Here is a 25,448-nt window from a genome sequence, read left to right as displayed (position 1 = left end):
GCATAATTGATCAATAATTTGTGCTTGAATGGTTTGTCTTGATCGAGGATAGGTAATTTATCGATTTATCATTCATAGTCCAATTTTGTGTTATATCAATGTGGTGTTTAACTTGTGCTTGATCATTGCGTGGTAATTCATAAATTGGTACATCTAGGTATCTAATCAGTGTATATCAATAAACATCCCAAAAGTACATTAGAGTCAATAGAGCGGAAAATCATGGTGTGTGCAATGCAATCATCCTGAGCTCTTCCCCTTCAAACCGGAACTACCTGAAACATAAACTGAAAACTGTAAGAACAAATTATAGTGAGTTCCCCAAAATACCGCATACCATACATATATACCAGCTCAAGGTTGTACCGAGTCTATTTCACCTTAGGTCTATTTCATCCCCTAGTCTATTTCAACTCATATGTCAGCCCAAGGTTGTACCATGTCTATTTCATCCCTGGGTCTACTTCACCCCGAGTCTATTTCAACTCATATGTCAGCATAAGGTTGTACCGGGTCTATTTCACCCCCAGGTCTATTTCACCCCACATACAATCCCTGGTATTGTAACATCCAAAATCTTGAAAAGAAATTGTTGATAATAACCCTATTTCTAGGTCAACTCGACGAGTTGGAGGGACCAAATCGTCGTGTTGAAGATGGATGGACCGCGGGGGTTTAATGAACCAACTCGACGAGTTGGGGAGCTTCAACTCGACGAGTAGGCAGCTGGGAAGGAAACCCTAATTTTTAAGGTCTTGTACCCTATTTAGAGTCCTTAAGTCCTTTTTCTGGCCTCCTTATTAGCCTCCATTGTTGTCCAAACCCTAAAATGAGTTGTAGCCTCCATTATCAAGTTTTTGGAGCCTTGAAGGAATTTTGATGTTCATTTTGTGCATTGTGAAGGGATTAGAAGATCTTGAAGTTTCTAGCTTGGAGAAGGAAGTCTTGGATCCAGAATCACTCCATTTCTTGTAGCCATTTTAAGGTATCAAGTTCATACCTTGACTTATAGATGATTAGATCTCCTTATTTTGGGTTTCGTTGTGTTTTGGACTCTTTTTGGGGATGATGATGGAGTAAAGTCATTTTAGGGGTTGTTCTTCAGATCTAAGTTGGTTTTTGTACCCTTGAGCTTAAAGGTGAAAATTTTATGAGGATCTTGGTGTCATACATGTATTAAGTCAATTATTAAGTCTATTCCAAGCTTAAGAGCTTCATTTAGACAGACATGAACGCAAAGTTGGCAACTTTACGTGGTTTTCCAGCTCAAGGAAGTCAGATCTATGTTTTGGAGTCATGTCCTTGCGGATTAAGTGCTTAATGTATTAAGAAGTGGGTTTCTAGCAAACTCGGCGAGTTTTTTGGATAAACTCGGCGAGTTTGTTGGATAAACGCGACGAGTTGGCTCGGTTTTCCCCAACATTTTCAGATTGATAGAGGAACTCGGCGATTTGGTGGGTCAACTCGACGAGTTGACTTGGTTTTTCCCGATCTCTTCAGATTGATGGAGAAACTCGATGAGTTGAAGGACAACTCGGCGAGTTGGGTCAACTTGGACCGTTGACTTTGACTTTCGATTTATGTCTTTGACCAAGTTTGTTCCAAGGGGTGCTTGATGTAATCTGAATTGTAATAAGGAAAATTATGGGCTTAGGATAAGACCCATATGGGGTTGGGACCAATTTGGAAAATTGGGCCATTAGTGGGCCTTTTATGGATCTCTTGGTTTTGGGCCTCAGTATTGGTTCATGATTGGGTCATGGGTAAAATGGTAATTTTACCCCAAGTAAGGATTATGGATTATAACATGGAACCCAATTGCTAATTGGGTGTGTTGTTGGTTTTGATAGATCGGGAAGCCGACAGGGCAGCAACTAGGGATTTCTTTCGGGGAGCTTCTGTATTCAAGGTGAGTTTCGCCTCACTGTACCCGTGGGTCGAAGGCACCAATGTCGGCCCACTAGTTTTGGTTATCTGTTAGTAGATGTATGCGTTAAGGGTTGTATATAGTCATGTAGGATAAACTGAGGACTCTTGATCCAAGCTCTCTTACCCGTTCCTCGTTTGATTGTGGTTTTAGAGTGGGATCATCTGTCTAGGTGACTATCTCACCTCTGAATATATACGACTATGCATTCCTTACATTGATGATATTGAGTATGTTGCTATGTTGTTATGATCTGTTAGATCGGTATCCTGGTAAATGGAATGTTGTTATGCTTAGTGATCTATGGATCTATGGAACTGACTGTAGGCTGTTATATGATTATCTGTTATATGTGCACATGTTTAGTCGGTGGCTGAGGCTTCACTGCTTTGTGCGTAAGCCAACAGGCTGGGGCATCCCAACCTGATGGTTGAATGGCCCCGAGGGTATTCCATCCCGAGGATGATTGGACCCATAGTGTACTGGCATTCCAACCTGGTGGTTGAGGGCCTGGGGTATTCCAACCCGGTGGTTGATTGAACCCATAATGTATTGGCATTCCAACCCGATGGTTGAGGGCCTGGGGTATTCCAACCCGATGGTTGATTGGACTCGATATGATTGAATGATATGTGGTGAGATTGGACTGCTTTGTGCATCAGTCAATAGGCTTGGGGTATTCCATCCCGAGGATGATTAGACCTATAGTGTATTGGCATTCCAACCCGATGGTTAAGGGCCCGGGGTATTCCAACCCGATGGTTGATTGGACCCATAGTATGCTGTTATTTTTATATGTTATTTGTTTGAGTGTTGGTACTTTAGGGGAACTCACTAAGCTTCGTGCTTACAATTTTGGTTTATGGTTTCAGGTACTCCAGTGGATCGTGGCAAGGTGAAAGTGTGACCGTACACATCCTCGCATTTTGGACTTATGATTATGAGAAACTCTGATAATATGAATGTTTTGAAAACTATGTTGAAAGAGATTCTGATTTTTAAATAATGTTTTGGGAACAACGGCTTTTGTAAACATTTCTATAGAAAAAGGGTCGTTTTGAAAAGTTTAAATTTTATGGATGTTACAAGTTGGTATCAGAGCCTTGGTTTGAGTAATTTGGAGGAACACTCGTGTGAATACAGTCTTAAACTAAGGTAAAAGATTTTCAAAATGATTTTAAAAAAAATGGTTTTCAAAATACTTAAGGAGGATGCGATGTGTACTATCAGCCAGAGCCAGTAAGTAGACCCCAAAATACCATACTGTTATTTGATATTGTGATATGTTAGCACAGTATGCTATTTGATAGGTTATGGATCTTCAGGAATTGCATGATATAATTGCCTGATTATGTGATGCCTTAGTTCCTATAGAGTTCCCTTGTTTGGATGTTAGGTGACTCTTTCGCGTGTGAACTGGCTATTGAGTGGATACTCTAAGTCACATGCTACATGGTTTAAAGGATCTTAGGCTGATGGGTCTGGTCCTACTTCGCAGCTCTTGTCCGAGTCCAATCGTTGTGGGATTGAATCTTTTAGGCTAAGATTGATTAAATTGTGGGGCATGTGACTGTATTCATGCGATAGTCGCCTGACACCAATAGAGAGTCGTATGGTAAAGGTGGTATGGTGAGTCATATGGGGTCAGCCGGCCAATATCATTATTGGATGGGGTAGCGATGGTTTCCCTGGTTTGGGCGCGGTTTATAGCGGGTCAGCATGAGGAAGGATTAGCTACTCTTGAGAGAGTGAGGGCAGGGTGAAGATGCGCGCGAGATGCTGGGAGTCTGAGATTGAGGATTTCATAGGAGGATTTATCAAATCTTATTGCATTTTAGTGTCAGTCGGCTCCTCTGCACGAATGTTGATTGCTTTGTGCTTTATGGAACTCATGAGTGATGTGAGTTAGCTATTAAGCGAATATGTCAAGTCACATGTGAAAAAGGTTGGATAATCTCAGAGTGACGGATTTGACCCTGCTGCGCAGTTCTTGTCTGAGTCCAACCTTTGTAAGGATGAGTATGTTACTCGAAGGATTATCTGAGCTTTGTTGCATGTGATTGTATTCATGGAATGGCTAATTAACATTGTGAGGAGTTCTTTAGCAGATGATGGCAGAGAAGTGTGGAACCCTAGGATAGCCTTGGGAGTCTTTTAGTGCGGTTGTTTCGCTATTGAGCAGGTTTCAAGAATATTTTATGACTAGGTCGTAGAGGACCCGAGATAATTCTTGAGGAAAGTATGGATAGGTGTGGATGGTAGTATTGGGCCCGTACTACTGAAAGCACATGATCTATACTCGATTCAAGGAATATTTCGGGGAATCTAAGGGCTGGTCAGGGAAGATAGCAAGGTTGGATGCCATGGTTCGAGGTAGTGTTTCTATATATGTCGGTCTTTTGGCGTGGGATGCCCGAGCAAGGATGGGTTTTGCGTTGTTCAGACCCTTGTGGTGATATTGATGTGGGTTGAGTGGTTCAGACCCAGATGAGTATGTTGGTTGGAGGTCTCAGAGGTTTGGCTAGAGGTCGTGCCTTGGGCCTTGAGACTCGGGGAGGAAGCGGTTGATATGATCGGGTTGTAAATCGCATCTCAGATTTAAGTGGCGGATTGTTGGATTGGGTTGTCGTTATCTGTGGCAAGGATCTTGCTCTTCTGTTCTTTTTCAAGTTAGAAGGAGTGGGCAGACGTGTGACCTCCCGAGTTAGGTTGGATTCTCAGCTTGAGGTCTGCTGGTCACAGTGGTTGGCGACAACATGTCAGCGTTGGTGTGCGCAAGTGGTTTGATGTGGCACGAGTACCTTAGCGATGTGAGCAAGGGCCGTATCCTTGATAGATGGGAAAGCTAGGTGCCAGATCGTCGTGTGGGTTGCAAGCAAGGGGTGTATGTTTGGTTTGTAAATCGGTAGTTGCCTATGCTTTGTAAGTGGTCATTATGGGGAAATTCAGAGGTTTTCAACTTAAATTCAGGTTTTCTTGGGGTTCGTTGGATCCGTATCTGGAGGACCATTCTGCGGATGATATTCATTTCATGGTCAAGTATGGTTGTACCTGGATAGGCTGCTTGGGTTATGTTTTGGTTCACCACCAGTGGACGGTGGTTTGAGTTCTAAGTGGGGTAGAATTAGGATTCTCAGATTGAACGTCAGTCATTGAGGGTGTTGTCAGTTCGCTGTTTGGTTTGCTGCTTTCAGATTTGTTGGGCAGATGTTGGTCGGTGAACCCCGTTTCAGAAGCAGGTATGTTCAGCTCCAGGTGGGTTGTCGTTTCTCTGGTTTGGGTGTCAAGGTATTCGAGACCATTGGTCGCTGAGTTCGTTATTCAGCGGGAATTCTCCGAAGGATTTAAGTGGTGCCAGTTAGGTCAAGGAATGCGTCAGTTACCCTCCTGTTCAGTATATTATATGTTCATTCGGTCTTCTGGTGTGTTTACCCTCAATGGTAGAGTGAGAGCTTGGTTCATAGCAGACTCAGGTTTTGGTAGCCTTTAGGATCATCTTGGAGGTTTTCTCGAGCTAGTGGTGTAGTGATGGAATCCGTTCAGTCCAATATGGGGTCTTGTTTTGACCGATCATGAAGATGTTTTTCTGTTTTGATTAAGGTGGCATTTTGATTATCTCAGTGTTTCTTTTCTCTTCGGATGAGATTTTGGGTCTCTTAAGTATGTGATGGGGGTGTTCCGTGTGAGCTGGGCAAGATGGCATTGGGGCTCTTGGTTCGATTTATGTGCATGGTTCTCTTGGGTCTCAACTTCCAATTTGGATCAAGAGTGGAACCATTATCCTATCCGCGGATCGTGCAACCTTGTTTTCATAAGGTTTTGCTTGGTAGCTGTTTTGTGGTGCTTAGTTGGCATTGTAAGGGAGTTGTTTAGGTCCCTTCAAGGTAATGGAATGAAGTGGGTACCTTCAATCTCGGAGTATTGGGCCAATGATGTGAGGACGACAATATCGGTAGGTTATCGGGAGCATTCCAGTCATGGACTGAGGGCCAGGGAGGGCATACCACACTCATGCTGTGGGCTCAGAGGCAATCTAGACCTATGTTGAGGACCTTGTAGGGGTATTCTAGTCATAGGCTGTGGGCCTAGTGATCATGATGGTTCATTTCTTCTGCTTGTAGTGCTTCCGCTGTGGACGCGTTGACAGACGGTCGAGCGAATCGTAAATCTGTTGGTTGGATAAGGGAAACAGTAAGGATTGAGGGAAGTATCAGTCAGGTATCAGCGAGTCTCGGCAGGTTGTATGCAATAATTCCAGTTGTTCGCAAGTGGTTATTAGATTTGTGATTCTCAAGTCGGAAATTCCTTATGCAGTCGTAAGTCATAAAGTTCTTGGTGACTGTATCGAGTGGGTGCCTACGTGGGAGTACACCAGAGTCGGTAAGGGTTGGATGTATCGCAAAAGTTCATGGGTTGTGATGGGTTTTGAGCATTCTAACACTTCCTAAGTATACATGCAACCCTAATAACCTTGGATCTATGTTTATCTAATAATCATGCAAAGTTGAATTCCAAGGTTATATTCCTATCTAGCATACATGGGGAACATTTTTAACTTGAATGAAAGATAGAATAACTTACCTTGTTATTGATTATGATCCTTGAAACCTTGTGAGCCTAGCACCCCAAGTGTGATGCCTCAAATGCTTCACACAACACCAAATGCAAAGGAGTAAACTTTGAGAGAATCTTACACTTGCAAAATCGGCTCTAGCCCTCTTGTTTCTTAGTGTAGCCTATTTTGGTGGAGAATGGGTTTCTTATATAGTGTTGACACATCTAGGGTTACACCATGTAAACCCTAATGTGTCATGACTCTTCATTTCCATGACCCATGGGTTTGTAACTCCCATGGAGCATCCATGGAGCATCCTATGGGTGGAACCCAACTTGATAATCCATGGAGCCTCTTAGCCCACTATATAAGATATGGAAGATTTACATAATCTACCCATATATTTAATTAGTTATCTTTTGATTACTTAATTAATTCTAAATTAATTCTTGATCAAACTAATTAAATAATATTATTAATATATTAGAACTTATAATATATTAATAAACCATAAGTGTTATTTCTCTCATTTTAGTTTATCCAATTGCATGGTGCCATGCAACCCAAATGGACCATGCCGGGTCGGGTCAAGTACATACCAGAAATAGTTATGGACTTAGACACCTTATCCAACAGTTTGATCGTTGTTTCTCGTCAAAGCAGTGGTCGATAATGACATAGCATAGAGTCAAGGGTGTTAAGATTTTGGGTTCATCATATGGTTCGGTTTTGGGATAAGTTCACGGTCGGTGTGTTTCGAGGATCATTCTTCATGGTTCTGGTAATGCCCTAGTTAGGGACTGGGGGTAGATTCAAATGGATGTTCATCAGTTTTAGGGAAGATTCCGTGAGGAGGTATCATGGAAAGCCATTTTCGAGCAGGCTTTTGGTGGAAACTCGTGTTGGGAATCGCGAGTGGGACCGTGCAATGTCCGTATCCATAGTGGAGGGGGTTAAGAAATCTGTATATCAAAGGCATAAGTTGGAGGATTCAGAGTCTAGTTTATGTGTCTGCGCTCTAGGATGGCTTCATCTTGTGAATGAAGGGCAAGTGATGAGGTTTCAGGCTCTTAGCAGCAGTGTATCGACCTAACAGTCGAGGAAGTCTGTATTTTATATATCTTGCGTGTTTCTGGAATTGTTATCATCAAAGGTTGGATAGATTGTTCGATGGATAAGTGGCATGGGTTTAGAAATAGGATCAGTTTGGGAGGTCTGTCAGGGAGTCAGACCAATTCGATACCCAAGTTCGGATATTTAAGGTTGGCAGTTTCTGTTTGGCTTTGATTGTTTTGGGAAGGTAGTTTATGTGCATAATTTTCGGGTGCATTCCTCAAGTGGTTGTTGGGTTATGAGTGTTAGTAAAGATTGATTTTGAGGACGAAATCTAATTTAAGTGGGGGAGAGTTGTAACATCCGAAATCTTGAAAAGAAATTGTCGAGAATAACACTATTTCTAGGTCAACTTGATGAGTTGGAGGGACCAACTCGTCGTGTTGAAGTAATTCTAGCACCAAAACAAACCTAAAAGTTGGCGCTTTATAGACATGCATGTCCAATGCATGTCTTGAACCCATATTAGGTCAAAATGAGGGTTTATGACCTAAATCTCATGCATGGATTGAAATCCCAACCAAACTCCAGATCCAAGGCACAAATTACACCAAATGCCCCAAAGATTTATAAAGTTGCAAACATTAAGAGATCTCACCATCCCAAAAAAAAGAACAAGAAGTTTATGGGACAAAACTCAAGATCTAGCAGCCTAGCATGATAAAAATCGAGTCTTGGACACTTGCAAAGGCGCTAAGGTGAAGAATGGTGACTTGCTTGCTTGATCTTTGCTTCCTTCTTCCTCCTTCCTTCTTTAGCTTCAATGAACATCAAAACTAGCTCAATAATAGATGAAAGTGATTAGGGTTTTCTTTAGGGCTTGAGGGGACTGATGGAGGCTGAGGATGAGCAAACCCCAACCTCTTCATTCCTTTAAATAGAGAGCAAACCCGGAAAAATAGGGTTTTCACGTCAGCCGTCCACCACGCTGTGGCCAATACTGACACGCCGTGGTGGCTTAAATGAAACACGCGAACCCTTCTCGCCTTGCCACGTTGTGGTGGTGCCTCCACCATGTCGTGTCATTCCTCAAAATTATAATTTTAATTACAAATAAAGTACCTCAATATTTAGGCGTTACAACGGGAATGAGTGACCGGGTGAATTATTTGATGTAAAATATATAATTAAAGAACTTAATTATTATGGGTTGAAAATCCTATTTGCTCACCAAGCTCCCAAGCTTGACCCAATCGGTTTCTTTAAATTACAGGTAGCGGTACGAAAGCACATGGATGACGAGTTTAAATCTGATGAGGGATTTGAGGAGTCTGTAGGCTATTAGTATGAATAAATTGTTGTAAGGGATGTTAAGACTAGTTTATGCTTATGTATCTGTATCGATGATGTCATCCCAAACTTTTATATATTAATGATAAACATTTCTTCGGAAATGCTTCAACATTTATGTTTTGGGAACAAGTTCTGCAATTTAATGAATATTCTGAATCAAAATAAGTATAAAGAAAAAGTTTTAAATTGACCGTCAAAATGAGGATGTCACAGAAACTCTCATGCACCAACCCCTTACTTCTAGGTCTAAAATGGGACCAAAAGAGCACCCAAATCTATGCACGACAAAGAGGGAAATACAAGGGTACATTCTTAACATCACAATGGATCAAGAAGACCCCAAGACATAACCTTTGGACCTGGAGTTGTCCAAACTCCATCAAAATACCATTAAAGGGACCAAAAAAAGCTCATAAACCTAGATCTACAAAGCAAAAATAAAAAATCTTAGAACTTGGAGACTTACCAAGGTCCATAGATTGCTTTAATGGTTGATATGCCACATGATCTAGCTTCTTGGCACTAAAGGAACTTCCTACACCTTCAATCTACACACCAAAAACTCTAAAGCTTTAACAATTCATGAAATGGAGGTTAGGGTTTTGGGAGAAACATTTATAAGAAATGGAGACTGCCAAATAAGACAACCCTAAGAGCTAATGTCCTTAAATACGGCCCACGACCCGAAGTTTAGGGTTTTGTGCAAATAGTGGCTTCGCTCTGCGACTAAAGGTTTTTAGTCATGTTGTGACCCAAATTTGTTTGCGTCACCCTTCCGTTTCATTCACAAAATCCATCATCCTTAAATACTTGAATTAAATAATCTTGGTATAAACATTCCTGAAAAGTAGGCGTTACATTTGTCAAATCGTACGATTCTTTTAGCTAGGCCGTTTGGTTGGGGGTATTCTATGAGTTTTTATAGGAATCGAAATAAAATTACCACAAATTCCCGCATTTGATTGCAAACACTAAAGAAATTTAATTCCAACGAAATCGAAAAAATGTCATGATCAAAGGTTTTCTAGAACCTTCATAGACTCACGTAATTTAAATTTCAAACTTTTAACAATTGTTAAATACTTATTTACAATATAGATTCTACATCTCCATATGTTTCCCATGCACCTCTCTCTATCAATCTTACAAACTTGATCTCTTCACGTACTCCCTCGAACAACTTCGTCCCCCGTGTTCCCTATTCTCTCCGTCGACGATACCGCCCATCAACAAATTAAACGTTGCAAACTATTCCGTCCACCGACACTCAACAAACCACTCTCCCTTGTTGTGTTTACAACGTTTGTGTTGAAAATATTTTGAGCTCTTTTCCTTTAGAATAGAAAATACTATTAATGTATCATTATGAGATCATATATTGTTGTATGTTGCAAGTATTTATTATCTAATGTTGAAAAATTTCACCTATGATCCTCTAAAATTTGAAGTTCTAAGTTCAAATCTTTTTGTGAATTTAACTTGAGCTAATATTGATATAAATTACCACTTACACGAAAGAAATTAGTCATTATGGTATGATATTTCGGATCCGATTTTACGATCATAATTTTCCAAAATAAAAAACAATCATAGATAAGATCTAAATCTTGAGAACATTAATTTCATTTGTCGAATATTTTTTACATGTTATAACCAAATTCTAAATTGGTTGTGTTCTTAGACAAAGTTAATTGGTTGCAGTAATTGGAGTATGTTCTAAAAAAAACAATAATTTCTTAACTATAGCATCTTAAGCATCATTTAAAAGTTATTCGTAAAAACAGTAACTAACTAATGCCAAATTTTTCATTGTAAATCAGATTATACGATGTTTAAATTTTTTCGAATATCTTTTTAACATGAATTTTAGGAAGATAAACTTATTTATTCCTTAACGTCTTGTTTCCGAGTTATACTTAAGGAGAGAAATGGAAGGATACGGAGGGAAATTGAGGGGTGTCGAAGGAAAATCATGTTCCCGAGTTTCATTAATGGAAGGAAAATGAGGGGAGGGAAAGAATTTTGGAGTCATATTTTCCTTCCAAATTGGGCGGATTTGGGAAGAAAGTGAGGGGAAGGAAAATTTTAAGTTTTATTTTCTTTTTCCTTCTAACTCGGGAACACAAAAACTTAAAATTTTCCTTTCATTTCCTCTCATTTCCTTCGAACTCGGGAACACATAATAATGAATATTTTCCTTCACCTCCTTTTATTTCTGTCACATTTTCCTTCCCTTTCCTTTAATGAATTTACTAAAAAACTGGGGAGATAAACAGCGCGTGAGATGACTCGCCTACGCCGTGAACCAATAGTAGCTAAACAACCAAAATGGTCTGCTGCTGACCTGCTGTCTCTCTAAACCCTAATGATTTGTATACAGCTCCTTTTTATTCCTTCTTTCCTCCATAGTCCTCCTTGCAGATTTCTGTAAACCCTAGAGGAATTCTGTCACCACTTCCTTCACAATCCTTCTACGATTTCCAAAATCGTTATCCTTCTGATTCAAACGACACTGACATGGATCTTCCAAGTCTAGCTGTTGTTCTACAAGCAGCACTTAGTCCCAATCCGGCTGAAAGAAAAGCCGCTGAAGAGAGCCTCAATAAGGTCTTTACTTCTCATTTATATCGAGATTGCATTGGAAATCGTATTCAATCATTATAATTGATTTGGATGATGATTTACAAGTGTTTACTGTTTCGTTAGTTTTGATTTTGTAGTGATATACTCTGTTTCATTGTGTTGCTTATCTGTGAATCTCAATTCTGTTTACCGACTCGATTTTGGCCAAATATCACGAATTTTGTGTTTGTGGATGGAATCTTACTTTCACGATGAATTGAACAGTTTGTTATAGTGAAGGAGTCATGTAATTTTAGTTTTCGTTTTGTTTTGTGCGAGTTTACTATGTTAATTTGGTAATAATTTTTCTTTTTCAGTATCAGTATACTCCTCAGCATTTGGTGAGGCTGCTGCAGATAATCGTAGATGGAAATTGTGATTTGGCAGTGAGGCAGGTTGCAAGTATTCATTTCAAGAACTTCATAGCAGAAAACTGGTCACCTCATGATCCAGGTACATGCTTTCTATAATAAACTTCAATTTGATCCTACTGAACTACATCCATACAACTTAATGCCTCCTGTTTTGGAGAAAATTTAGCTCGAAAGCTTGCCAACTTCTAAATATTCTTTAATTCAATCTTTGCTAACGTAGATGAACAATCCAAGATTTTGCCAAGTGATAAGGATTTGGTGAGGCAGAACATCCTTGTTTTTGTAGAACAAGTCCCTACATTGTTGAGGTAAAGACAATTACTTTAGATATTGCTTCTTTTGTTCTATGTCAACAAATCATCATATTCTTTTTACACTTTGCAGGGCACAGTTGGGCGAGTGTCTCAAGACAATCATACATGCTGATTATCCTGAGCAATGGCCCAGTCTTTTGCAGTGGGTGACACTTAATTTGCAAGGCCAACAAGTTTTTGGAGCTCTATTTGTGCTAAGAATTCTTTCTAGAAAATACGAGTAAGTCCTGATCTTAGTTCATTGATGTTGATATGCAGGCTTTTGAATCTTGATCAATGTATGTAACTTATAACTTGCTATATGTAGATTCAAGTCAGATGAGGAGAGGACACCAGTTCATCATGTTGTTGAGGAGACATTTCCTCATCTGCTCAATATCTTTAGCAGGCTTGTACAGATAGGAAATCCATCAATAGAAGTAGCAGATTTGATTAAGCTCATTTGCAAAATATATTGGTCTTCCATTTATGTAAGTTACTTCATTGAAATATTCTTCTATTGAGAGTATATCAGTTGCTTCTTAGTTCTTACAATAAAATGATATCCAGCTGGAGATTCCAAAGAAACTGTTTGATCCAAATGTGTTCAATGCTTGGATGATTCTTTTCTTGAATATATTGGAGAGACCTGTTCCATTAGAGGGTCAACCTGCTGATCCAGACCTTCGCAAGTCATGGGGATGGTGGAAGGTGAAGAAATGGACTGTTCATATATTAAACCGCCTCTATACTCGGTGAGTCAGAGTCATCTTTGACTTTTTGACTTTTTGAACTTATAAACATCTGAATGATTTTGTGTAACTTTTACACAGGTTTGGGGATTTGAAATTGCAAAATCCAGAAAACAAAGCTTTTGCACAACACTTTCAGAAAAACTATGCTGGGAAAATATTGGAATGTCATTTGAACTTGTTGAATGCAGTTCGTGTTGGTGCTTATTTACCTGATAGAGTTACCAATCTTATCTTGCAATATTTGAGCAATAGGTCTGTTTCATTTGGTTATTTTTCTCACTTATTTATTCTTTTTTCTTGTATTTTTTTTTATACGTTTCATATATACATGCAGCATTTCCAAGGCTGTTACATACAATCTGCTCCAAGCAAGACTTGATGTGGTTCTTTTTGAGATAATCTTTCCACTTATGTGCTTCAATGACAATGATCAAAAACTCTGGGAAGAAGATCCACATGAGTATGTCAGAAAGGGCTATGGTGAGTCTTCAGTAGATTACAGTTTTATAACCTGAGTTTAGCTGATTTATGCAATTTTGTTTCCAAAGTGTTTTCTCTTGCAAATCTGGTCCTCATGTCGTCTAAGTGAACACCCTAGCTGTTTAATTCCTTTTGAAAATGACCATTTTGCCCTTGGACAATTCAACATCTATTTCTTGTTCCAGATATCATTGAAGATCTGTACAGTCCCAGGACTGCAGCAATGGATTTTGTGAGTGAGTTAGTTAGAAAACGTGGAAAAGAAAACCTCCAAAAATTTATATTATTCATTGTGGAGATTTTTAAAAGGTATATCTTTTACTCTTTGTAAGTTATCTATTTCCCATGTTTCACAAACATGTGAAAAGTTTTTCAATGGTGTATTTTACTATTTTATATCAGATATGAAGAGGCACCAGTTGAGATTAAGCCTTATAGACAAAAAGATGGTGCACTTCTTGCTATTGGAACACTGTGTGATAAATTGAAACAAACTGAACCTTATAAATCTGAGCTCGAGCACATGTTAGTGCAACATGTTTTCCCTGAGTTTAGTAGTCCAGTGGGCCATATCAGAGCAAAGGTAATTTTTTTTTAATCTCCTTTTTATTCTTTTTATAGTTCTGAACTTTTTTTATTTTTTATTTTTTTTAAGGCTGCATGGGTTGCTGGACAATATGCCCATATTAATTTCTCTGACCCGAATAATTTCCGCAAAGCACTACAAAGTGTTGTTGCTGGGATGCGGGACCCAGAGCTTCCAGTTCGTGTTGATTCTGTTTTTGCTTTGCGTTCTTTTGTTGAAGCCTGCAAAGGTAAACTAAACTAAACTTACTCATCAACTTATTTGGAATTTCTGATTTTTGGAATCTTTAATTTAACAAAAACCACTTATTTTTCAGATCTTGGTGAAATCAGGCCAATTCTTCCACAGCTACTTGATGGTATGTATTATATGAAATAAAGTAGAGTATATAAAGAGCTTTATTTTGTTTTCTCTTTTTATTTTCAGAGTTTTTTAAGCTTATGAATGAAGTTGAAAACGAGGATCTGGTGTTTACCCTGGAGACTATTGTTGACAAGTTTGGTGAAGAAATGGCACCTTATGCTGTTGGCTTATGCCAGAACCTTGTAATTCATTTTTTTTTTTCTTTTTCTCATAAAATCTTACATTTAGCAACTTGGCTTATTAATTATTATTAATGAATATATATATTATACAGGCTGCTGCATTTTGGAAATGTATGAACACAGCTGAAGCAGATGATGAAGCTGATGATCCTGGTGCATTAGCAGCCGTTGGATGTCTTCGTGCAATCAGTACCATTCTTGAATCAGTCAGCAGACTTCCTCACCTCTTTGCTCATGTTGAGCCAACTCTACTTCCTATCATGCGTCGCATGCTCACAACTGATGGACAAGGTAATAATATTTTATTATTTATTATTATTATAATAAAAAATTACAATTCACTAATTTTTTTTTTTTAAAACAGAGGTTTTCGAAGAAGTTTTGGAAATCGTATCCTACATGACCTTTTTCTCACCAACAATCTCCATGGATATGTGGAGTCTTTGGCCTTTACTGATGGAAGCTCTTGCTGAATGGGCCATTGACTTTTTCCCAAGTATGTTATAACATATGTTTTTTTAGTCAACTTTTTTCTTTTTTTTTTTAATTCTTTGGTTCTCTTTTTGTAGATATTCTTGTTCCCTTGGACAACTACATATCTAGAAGTACAGTGCACTATCTCACATGCAAGGAGCCAGACTATCAACAAAGCTTGTGGGTTATGCTTTCCAACGTAAGAAATATTAAACTAGTTTTTTTTTTTTTCATGTTATCAGATTAAAAATAATGATGAGGTGTCTGTTTTTGTGTCAGGTAATGAATGACAAAAACTTGGAAGACAATGACATTGAACCTGCACCTAAGCTTATAGCTGTAGTGTTACAGAACTGCAGGGGACAGGTGGACCATTGGGTTCAGCCTTATATTAATATCACAGTTGAACGCTTGCGTAGAGCTGAAAGACCTTACTTGAAGTGCCTTCTCATGCAAGTTGTAAGTAAATCAAATCAAAATCAAAATCACTTTTCTATTTTTCATCTTAAATAATTCTTGATAATGTTTTTTTTATTATTGTCGTGCAGATTGCTGATGCTTTATACTACAATCCATCTTTAACACTCAATATATTGCATAAGCTTGGTGCTACTGAAATCTTTAACCTTTGGTTTCAAATGTTACAACAAACTAAAAAGAACGGTGTCCGGGTTAATTTCAAAAGGTAAATAAATATAAATAAATAAATAATTAATCACCCTAGAATCATTTTATTAAATTTTTTTTTTCAGGGAAAATGATAAGAAAATTTGCTGTTTGGGGTTGACATCTATGCTTTCACTTCCTTCCAATCAGTTGCCAGGAGAAGCCTTGGAACGTGTTTTCAAGGCAACACTTGATCTCCTTGTTGCATACAAAGATCAACTTGCAGGTTCCCTATATCATTAATATCAATTTTACAATTTTGGTCCCTCATCTTTTCAATTTCTGCAATTGTTGTCCTTTCCGTAACGTTTTGGTCCATGCTCCAAGTAACAATGTAACAAAACGATTTTTGGGACCACAACTGCAAAAATCAGATGTATCCAGGGACCAAAAATGTAATTCACCAAAGTTTTTTTTCGTGATACACAGAAGCAGAGAAGGAAGAGGCTGAGGAGGATGACGATGACATGAACGATGGTTTACAAAGTGATGACGAGGCAGATGGGTCCGACAGGGAGATGGGATTCGATGACGAGGATGGTGACGAGGCAGATAGTTTAAGACTTCAAAAACTAGCTGCACAGGTTTGTTATCGACTTGAAAAAAAAATAGCAACTTAATTTAAAAAAAAAGTTATATTTGTTGGAATTAAATAAAATATTCATCAGGCTAAGGCATTTCGGTCAACCGATGACTACGATGACGACTCAGATGATGACTTCAGCGATGACGAGGACTTACAGTCGCCTATCGATGACGTGGACCCCTTTGTTTACTTTGTGGATACCATGAAAGGTAATAAAGCATGAATTATATAATATATATATTTTTTACCATAACTTTTTTTTATTTTTTATTGTGTGTAGTTTTGCAAGTATCAGATCCAACGAGGTTTCAGAACTTGTCACAGAAGCTTGATTTCCATTATCAAGCACTGGCAAATGGGGTTGCTCAGCATGCTGATCAGAGAAGAATAGCAATTGAGAAGGAAAAACTTGAGAAGGCCACGTCAGCAGCAGTCTCAGCCTCATGATGTGTTTGTGTTATATATAGATATAATATATTGGTGTTGAAATTTTGGTGTGTGCAACTGGCGGTCAATGGTGGTGAGTGGTGGTCAATGGTGAGTACTCAAAAAGAGTAAATTTTTTTGATGTGGTGGTGTGTTTGTAGGTGTAAGTTGGGTTTTTGTAGTCGTGAAAGTGAAAGTGAAAGTGAAAGTGAAAGTGAAAGTGAGATGATAAAGGAGAAGCCCTTTTGGGTGGGGGTTTTGAATTGTTTGTTGATGATACCAACCATTTGAAGCTTTACATAATTGGGTGTATTATTTTTTTATTCTTTTTTCTCCATTTTTTTTCTTCTCTTCATAGTAGAGGTGATGATGGATTAATTACCTCCTATGGATATGGATGTATATCTTTGGTTTTACGTTATTGAATGGTGTTTTAGACACAAATTTTTGTGTAAATTTCTTACAAGACTGCATTCTAGTTTTTATCTGATTTGGGTGTGTTCGTAGATTGCCCTCAAACCAAATTAATAAAACCAATAAACTTAAGGTGGCGAAATTTGTAACATATTCACACGTCAATCCAAAATTATATATATATATATATATATATATATATATATATATATATATATATATATTTTCAGAATGATACTTTACACTAACCTCTAACCCTCTGCATTTCAAGAGGTAATAGCCTCCACTTCCATCTCCGATGATAACCTTCATTCCGAAGGCTACCTCTAAGTCGTCACCCACCTCCTCTCCAGGGGCGGATGTAAGAATACATACTAAATGTTGCTGATGTTGAAGTAGGTGTTGCCGATGTAGGGAAAAAAATAGGTAATTTTTTTTTCACTGCCAACAAACAGGGTATGTGTTGACGGTGCCACTATGGGCACCTATACAAAACCGCCAGCTGCTCCTCTCTACTGGTTCCCACCCAACAAACCTGAACCACGTCACCACAACCTCTCATCTACTAACTCCTTCACTATCTAACCGGTCTGCCATCGGAAATTCACCCAATCGACGAGTTTGGGGTGCAGGTAGGGGTGAGGGCGGAGGAGGTGAGATCCATTTATTTAGTAATATTAAATCTAAAAAGAGGAAAAGACAAACATAAGAAAGAGACAAAAGGAGGGGTAACTTCGTTATTTTTTGTGTACTTAACGAAGGGTATTAGACGATAACTGTGCTGCAGACCAAACCTCCTGGATTTTAAAACCATGAGGATCAATCACATCATTTTTTTCAAAAATAAGATCAAACCTACTGAAAAGTACATACATAAGGGATCAAAAATGTAATTTATTATAATGTTGTTAAGCAATTAAAAAAAGAGTAAATTACACCAATGGTCCCTATGGTTTGGGGTAATTTGCGCGCTTGGTCCCAAACTTATTTTTTAAACTCGGAAGGTCCATACTGTTTGTTTTTGTTACGCGCTTGGTCCCTACTGTTTGTTTTTGTTACACGCTTGATTCCTGTCTTACCTAAAAAAAACTATTATTTAAATAGAGAAAAATGGTGGGATGGTAAGGTAAGGTAAGTGGGTGGAGTTTGGGGGTGTGTTTATTTAATTAATTAAAAAATCAAGGGAAAAATAGTCTTTTTAGGTAAGACAGGGACCAAACATGTAACAAAAAGAAACAGTAGGGACCTTCCGAGTTACAAAAATAGGTTAGAGACCAAACGCTTAAATTACCCCAAACCATAGGGACCATTCGTGTAATTTACTCCAATAAAAATATAAATTATGTAGGTCTGCCGTCCGCCACTTTCAAATTTGTAAATATTATGCTTGCTTAAATACAGGACTAATATGTTACAGTGATATAAAGTAAAATTTTATTAACTTACAATGATTATAATAATATATTAATTTATTGAAATAATGAATACTCTTTGCATTTATATACAGAAGTAACGAATAAAAAACAATTAAATGATCACAACATCCTAAATGAGATTATTAAATACATAAACTTGGAACAATTAATACTAGATCAATTTCTACAAAAACAAAAAATAAATAAAGCAAGCTCATGAACTTTTGAACTTTTAATGGTGTTTTACAATACAATGTATCTAAGAAAGTTCTCAACTTTACAAATAAACAAATATGGTTGATTGGCTCCACATATCTTTAAAAAAATTTAAACTTTGTTTTTAGTAAAAAAGATTATTTGGTTAGTTGATATTATAAATTGTTTCCAAGTCAATCAAATATAATTATAATCACAAATTATATTTCTATAAAGATTATAGTAGCATAACCTCAACATCAACTAACTTAGTCATAGTTGTTTCCAAGTCAATCATATATAATATTTTACATTTTTTTTTAAGATTATAGTATCATAATCTCAAGATCAACTCAATTAGTAATAAGACTGTTTCCACTTCCCTCATAATCCTTGTATGATTATTTCCCAAGATCGTTATACTACATGTATCTTCCAAGTCTTGATGTCGTTCTCCAAGGAGCACTTAGTCCCAATCATGCTGAAAGAAAAGCCGCTGAAGAGAGTCTCAATAAAGTATTCACTTCTCATTTTGATCGAAATTGCATTGGAAACAGTATTCCCTCATTATGATTGTTTTTGGAAGATGATTTGTTAGTTTTGATTTGTAATGATGTAATCTGATTCGATTTTGATTATCTTCTTTTTCAGTATCAGTATACTCCTAAGCATTTGACGAGGCTGCTGCATATAATTGGAGATAGAAATTATGATCTTATATTGCGACAGGTTGCATGTATTCATTTTAAGAATTTTATAGCAGAAAATTGGTCACCTCATGGTCAAGGTACACGATTTCTCCACTACACTTTGATTTGAACTAATCAAACTACATCCATACAACTCAAATCCAAATGATCACCTGAAAATCATGTAACATACCCAACAAATTTACATAATAGACATATGTATCTGAGAATAATTAATTCAAAATTTGATAATGTAGAGGAACAAATCAAGATTTCGCCAAATGATAAACACTTAGTGAAGCGGAGCATTCTTGTTTTTGTAGAACAAGTTCCTACATTGTTGAGGTAAAGAGTAAATCCAGTTCCTAAATTTATAGATATTGATTATTTTTTATTTTTCCTTTCATGAATAAATTAAGCACCATATTCTGTTTACAGGGTACAATTGGGAGAGTGTCTCAAGACAATTATACATGCAGATTATCCTGAACAATGGCCGAGTCTTTTGCAGTGGGTGACACTTAATTTGCAGGGTCAGCAAGTTTTAGGAGCTTTATTTGTGTTACAAATTCTTTCTAGAAAATATGAGTAAGTCTTGATTTTTCAAAAGCTTAAATTGTAGCTTAGAATACATAAGTTATGGTATTTCCTTTTTGATCCCTATAAGTAAGTCATTGTGAATCTTTTGAATCTTGATTAATGTATGTACTTATAACTTGCTATTTATAGGTTCAAGTCATATGAGGAGAGGACACCAATTCATCATGTTGTTGAGGAGACATTTCCTCATTTGCTCAGTATTCTTAACAGGCTTGTACATATAGAAAATCCATCAATAAAAGTAGCTTATTCGATTAAGCTCATATGCAAAACATACTGGTTTTCCATGTTTGTAAGTTACTTCATTGCAATATTCTTACAAGGAACTGAAGTTCCCATTCACATTAATTACAATGAAATTTACTTTGAAATGTTGTTCAGATGGAGATTCCAAATCAATTGTTTGATTCGAATGTGTTCAATGATTGGATAATTCTTTTCTTGAATATATTGGAGAGACCTGTTCCATTAGAGGGTCAACCTGCTGATCCAGACCTTCGTAAGTCATGGGGATGGTGGAAGGTAAAGAAGTGGACTGTTCATATATTACACCTCGTATATACAAAGTAAGTCATGGTTTTAAGCTTTTTTGACATATTGACTTTAAGACTTTATAAACATCTGAATGATTTTGCTTTTACACAGGTATGGAGATTTGAAATTGCAATATCCAGACAACAGAGCTTTTGCACAACACTTTGAGAAAAAATATGCTGCGAAAATCTTGGAATGTCATCTGAACTTGTTAAATAGGATTCGTGTTGATAATGGTGGTTATTTACCTGAAAGAGTCACCTATCTTATTTTACAATACTTAAGCAATAGGTAATTTGTTTCATCTGATAATCTTCACACTTCTCTTATTTATTCTTTTTTACTTTATTTTTTTTATTGGATCTACTCCATATTGTATCATTCAGTATTTCCAAGGCTGCTACATACAATCTGCTCCAAGCAAGACTTGATGTGGTTCTTTTTGAGATAATCTTTCCACTTATGTGCTTCAATGACAATGATCAAAAGCTTTGGGAGGAAGATCCACATGAGTATGTGAGAAAGGGTTATGGTGAGTCTTCCATATATATATGTTTTTTTTAACAAACCATAGTTTTTTAGGTGCTCAACACTTTATTCTTACTGCAGATATTATTGAAGATTATAGTCCCAGGACTGCAGCACTATACTTTTTGAGCAAGTTAGTGAAAAAAAGTGGGAAAAAAATCCTTCAAAAAGTTATATTATTCATTCTGGAATTTTTTAAGAGGTTTGTCTTCTTTAGCTACTATTTAGCATGTTTCCTACTTTCCTACACAAAAAGATTTGAAAGTTTTTAATGGTGTATTTTATATCAGATACAAGGATGCAACAATTGAGATTAAGCCTTATAGACAAAAGGATGGTGCCCTTCTTGTTATTGGAGCACTGTGTGATAAATTGATGCAAACTGAAGCTTATAAGTCTGTGCTCGAGCAAATGTTGGTGCAACATGTTTTCCCAGAGTTTAGTAGTCCAGTGGGCCATATTAGAGCAAAGGTAAATCTTATTGTATATCTATTTTTTTATTCTTTTTATAGTTATGAACTTTTTTTTAAAAGGTTATTTTTGTTAGGCTGCATGGGTTGCAGGAAAATATGCCCATATTTATTTTTCTGACCCGAATAATTTCTGCAAAGCACTACAAAGTGTTATTGCTGGGATGAGTGACTCGGAGCTTCCAGTGCGTGTTGACTCGGTTATTTCATTGTGTTCTTTTGTTAAAGCATGTGAAGGTAATTAAACCACTAATTAAATATATTCCGTTTTTGTTGTAGTTTCTCTCCTTTGAATCATAATGGAATCTTATTCCGCAGATCTTGATGAAATGAAGCCAGTTCTTCCACAGCTACTTGCTGGTATATATATATATATATATATATATATATATATATATATATATATATATATATATATATATATATATATATATATATATATATATATATTGTATTGACTCAAATTCCAAATTTTGTTTGTTTTCTCTTCTTACACATGGTTTATTTTCAGAGATTTTGAAGGTTATGAATGAAGTTGAAAACATGGATCTTGTGTCTACCCTTGAGACTATTGTTCGCTTGTGTGAAGAGGAGATGGAACCCTATGCTGTTGGCTTATGCCAGAACCTGGTGATGAATTTTTTCTTAAAGATTTTGTTATTATCAGCACTCTAACTTTTTTTTAATCATAACACAGGTTGCTGCATTTTGGAAGTGTATGAACACAGCTGAAGAAGATGATGAAGCAGATGATGATAGGGGTACTTTAGCAGCCGGATGTCTAAGTGCCATTAGTACTGTTCTTGAATCAGTGAGTACATTTCCTCACTTGTTTGCTCATATCGAGCCAATTCTACTTCCAATAATGCGACAAACAGTGCTTCCAACTAATGGACAAGGTAATATTTTATTTTCTGGTGTTTGACATTTATATAAACATAACTATTTGTTATATTTACAAGTCACTTAATTATTATAATTTGTTTTTGACAGAATTCGATGAAGTTTTTGACATTGTATTACACATGACCTTTTCCCCGCTGACAATATCCATGGATATGTGGAGTCTTTGGCCATTACTAATGGAAGCTTCGACTGGCTGGGCTATTGAATATTTACACGGTATGCTAATTATAAAATACTTTTTCACTTTTCTTTTTCTTCATATAAAAGCTCTATACATGCTCATACAAATTAATGTTTTTGGGCTTTTATCTTTTTTTTTAGATATCCATCCTATTTTGGAAAACTATATATGTGGGAATACAGTGCACTATCTAACATGGAAGGAGCCGGATTACCAACAGAGTTTATGGTGTATGCTTTCCAAAGTATGTTGCTCGTATAAATTTTTTTTTTAATGAAATTAACAATATCTTCTGTAATCCTTGACACTTAAGAAACTATGTATTACTATACTTCCATACTTGTATTTCTTTTTTTAGTGACTTCTTTCTCTTTTGTATCAGGTAATGAGTGAAAAAAACTTGCAAGATGAAAACACGGAACCTGCACCTATGCTTATGTCATTAGTGTTACAGAACTGCAGGGGACACGTGGACCATTGGGTTGAGTCATATATTAGAATCACAATTGAACGGTTTCACCAAACTGAAAGCCACAACTTGAAGTGCCTTTTGATGCAAGTTGTAAGTTAATCATGAGCTATCTTTTTATGATTCTTTTCAGATTTCTATACGTGATTTTGGATAACCATTGATAAGGTTTGTTTTGTTGTTTAGATTGCTGATGCTTTATACTACAATGCATCTTTGACATATGATATATTGCAAAAGCTTGGTGTGACTAGAGAAATATTTAACCATTGGTTTCAGTTGTTGCAAAAAGCTGGAAACACTGGCACGTATGCGACTTTTAGAAGGTATCTAACCGTTTCTATAATATGGATCCCCTAAAAGCATTATTATAGACTATTTTATCTGGTTGTTGTTTTGCGTGTTTTCAGCAAAAATGATAAGAGAGTTTGTTGTTTGGGGTTGACATCTTTGCTTTCACTTGCTGATCAGTTGCCAGAAGAGGTCTTAGGGCGTGTTTATAAGGCAACACTTGACCTACTTGTTGCCTACAAGGATCAAGTAGCAGGTTCTCCATAAAAATCTTGTTTTTCATGCTTGTGTTTAATGAATATAAATTTACATCATATATTAATAGTATGTGTAATAATATGAACACAGAAGATAAGGAAGAGACTGAGGAAGATGATGATATGAGTGATGATTTTCAAACGGATGACGAGGTTGATAGGTCTGATAAGGAAATGGGGGTTGACGACTATGATGATGACATCAGTGATGATGAAGACTTGAAGTCATCAACTGATGAAGTGGATCCCTTTGTTCTCTTTGTGGATACTATGAAAGGTAAGAAAGTACGAATTAGTTTTTTTTTTACTATAACTTCCAAATTTATTCTTTGGATTTTTTTTAACCTTTCGGGTTTTTATGTGATAAATTCATAGTTTTGCAACAATCAGATGCAATGAGGTTCGAGAAATTATCACAAACGCTTGACTTACATTATCAGGCATTGACAAAGGGGGTTGCTCAACATGTTGATGAGAAAAGAGCTGCCATTGAGAAAGAAAAGTTGCAGAAGGCATGAACAGCCACATGATGTTTGTGTTGTGTATATATTATACATTGGTGTTAATTTGTGTTGTATATATATGCATTGGTGTTCAAATTTTGTTGTGTGCCCTCGATTCCTTGGTATTACTTTCTATCCTTATAGCACTGTCTAAAGAAAAACCGACTGCAAGCTCCTGATGAATTTGGTTGTATTTTCAGATAGTGTTTCACATCGTTGTTGATGGTGATCTTCTGTTGAATTCAACCAAAGGTGGTGCCTGTGGTTCACCTGTGTATCAACCCAATTTCAAATACCCACTAACAATTTTTTTTCATAACTTAGTCATAATTCACCTTTCATATTTAACCCTTACTTGGTACAATTCATAACTATATTTACATTCATGTATCCCCAAATGCTTTACATTTTTATACATAATAATCTTCTTTTTTAAGGTTTGCTAGATAGTGTCTAGGTTTCCGAAAGAGTCTTACATGAAAAACCCACTCTAGTTTACTGAAGTTAAGTTCACGTGGATAAACAAAAATACCCAAAAGACATTTAGGAACAAGTCAACACATGCTAACAACTAAATGTTTCATACCAAATGGCCAATGGTCTAGCGGTAAGGAACGACTCTCATTTGAGAGGTCATGAGTTCAAGCCTCGGTGGAGTCATAGGTGATTATTTAGGAGTATGTTAGTTAGTTTGTCGTTTCAAAAAAAAAAAAACTAACTGTTTTGTAATTACCCTTTAAGCTTTAGTTTGTACCTGAAATTCATAATCAATTTAAAACAAACTAAGCATAAAAGCTTAGTAACAAGTTATGGGCTTCTTGGTCAAAAAGATACAACATTCGTAGTCTTTCAATAACCTCATCCATTTTTGTTGTCTTATATTATGACCTTTTTTTGGTCAAAAAAAGATCATGCAAACGTTATGATCATTGTAGATTTAGACATTAACTCCATTTAGGTAGCATCTCCATATCGTCAATGCAGATACCATAGCAACTCACTAAAGATCATGAGTTGGATACCTTTTTCGTGAGTCCTTGAATTGACGAGATATGTATCTAATAATTCGGTCTCGTTGCATCAACAAATATCCCAACAGTTCGAGAGGCGTCAAAATAAACCACAAAGTCCTTGACACTTTACAAAAAGGCTAAATTTGGAGCTTCACATAGCAATTTCTTCAATTTCAAAACTATTCATTATGAAACTTTGTCCATTCAATTTTTTGTCACCTTGGTAAACTTCACACAAGCAAAATTCACACTTGGATTTTATTTTTGTTTAAATTTTCCTTCATGAAA

The 25,448-nt window shown here is 36.7% G+C and overlaps 2 protein-coding genes across 3 annotated transcripts; both read left to right on the top strand.

The window, feature by feature from the left end:
* Positions 1 to 11,231: 11,231 nt before the first annotated feature.
* LOC145103950 (importin beta-like SAD2) lies at positions 11,232 to 17,182 on the top strand. Its single transcript, XM_079041230.1, has 22 exons — positions 11,232 to 11,495; positions 11,828 to 11,963; positions 12,105 to 12,192; positions 12,269 to 12,418; positions 12,506 to 12,668; positions 12,748 to 12,932; positions 13,011 to 13,184; positions 13,267 to 13,412; positions 13,598 to 13,721; positions 13,815 to 13,995; positions 14,068 to 14,227; positions 14,315 to 14,356; positions 14,425 to 14,543; positions 14,636 to 14,834; positions 14,908 to 15,039; positions 15,113 to 15,216; positions 15,297 to 15,476; positions 15,566 to 15,702; positions 15,770 to 15,909; positions 16,113 to 16,267; positions 16,352 to 16,478; positions 16,550 to 17,182. Exons 1-22 carry the CDS (start codon positions 11,406 to 11,408, stop codon positions 16,714 to 16,716), a joined length of 3,099 nt encoding a protein of 1,032 aa, XP_078897356.1. The 5' UTR covers positions 11,232 to 11,405; the 3' UTR covers positions 16,717 to 17,182.
* Positions 17,183 to 19,067: 1,885 nt separating this feature from the next.
* LOC145103949 (importin beta-like SAD2 homolog) lies at positions 19,068 to 24,466 on the top strand. Of its 2 annotated transcripts, none has more exons than XM_079041229.1 (21): positions 19,068 to 19,235; positions 19,371 to 19,506; positions 19,666 to 19,753; positions 19,847 to 19,996; positions 20,138 to 20,300; positions 20,390 to 20,574; positions 20,654 to 20,833; positions 20,929 to 21,074; positions 21,152 to 21,272; positions 21,361 to 21,541; positions 21,618 to 21,777; positions 21,859 to 21,900; positions 22,052 to 22,170; positions 22,238 to 22,439; positions 22,534 to 22,662; positions 22,768 to 22,871; positions 23,010 to 23,189; positions 23,283 to 23,422; positions 23,507 to 23,643; positions 23,739 to 23,921; positions 24,020 to 24,466. In XM_079041229.1, the coding sequence occupies exons 1-21, from the start codon at positions 19,146 to 19,148 to the stop codon at positions 24,160 to 24,162; spliced, it is 2,979 nt and encodes a 992-aa protein (XP_078897355.1). In that variant the 5' UTR covers positions 19,068 to 19,145; the 3' UTR covers positions 24,163 to 24,466. The 2 variants fall into 2 exon arrangements, with proteins under 2 accessions (XP_078897355.1, XP_078897354.1); XM_079041228.1 differs by having other exon boundaries at positions 19,069 to 19,235; positions 23,736 to 23,921.
* Positions 24,467 to 25,448: the final 982 nt, after the last annotated feature.

This window comes from Lactuca virosa, chromosome 4 (assembly GCF_052849685.1).
Source record: "Lactuca virosa cultivar CGN04683 chromosome 4, Lactuca_virosa_CGN04683_v6, whole genome shotgun sequence".
NCBI classification, from domain to species: Eukaryota; Viridiplantae; Streptophyta; class Magnoliopsida; order Asterales; family Asteraceae; genus Lactuca; species Lactuca virosa.
Note: the sequence above shows the minus strand (reverse complement) of the source record. Positions and strands in the feature narration are given on the sequence as shown.

Bases quoted from the DNA above. Each gene is read 5' to 3' on its own strand.
- LOC145103950 (XM_079041230.1), top strand. From the start codon at position 11,406: ATGGATCTTCCAAGTCTAGCTGTTGTTCTACAAGCAGCACTTAGTCCC. The intron at 14,228-14,314 runs GTAAACTAAACT...CTTATTTTTCAG, and splicing joins TTTTGTTGAAGCCTGCAAAG to ATCTTGGTGAAATCAGGCCA. The intron at 15,217-15,296 runs GTAAGAAATATT...TTTTTGTGTCAG, and splicing joins TGTGGGTTATGCTTTCCAAC to GTAATGAATGACAAAAACTT.
- LOC145103949 (XM_079041228.1), top strand. From the start codon at position 19,146: ATGTATCTTCCAAGTCTTGATGTCGTTCTCCAAGGAGCACTTAGTCCC. The intron at 19,754-19,846 runs GTAAAGAGTAAA...TTCTGTTTACAG, and splicing joins CAAGTTCCTACATTGTTGAG to GGTACAATTGGGAGAGTGTC. The intron at 23,644-23,735 runs GTTCTCCATAAA...ATATGAACACAG, and splicing joins CTACAAGGATCAAGTAGCAG to AAGATAAGGAAGAGACTGAG.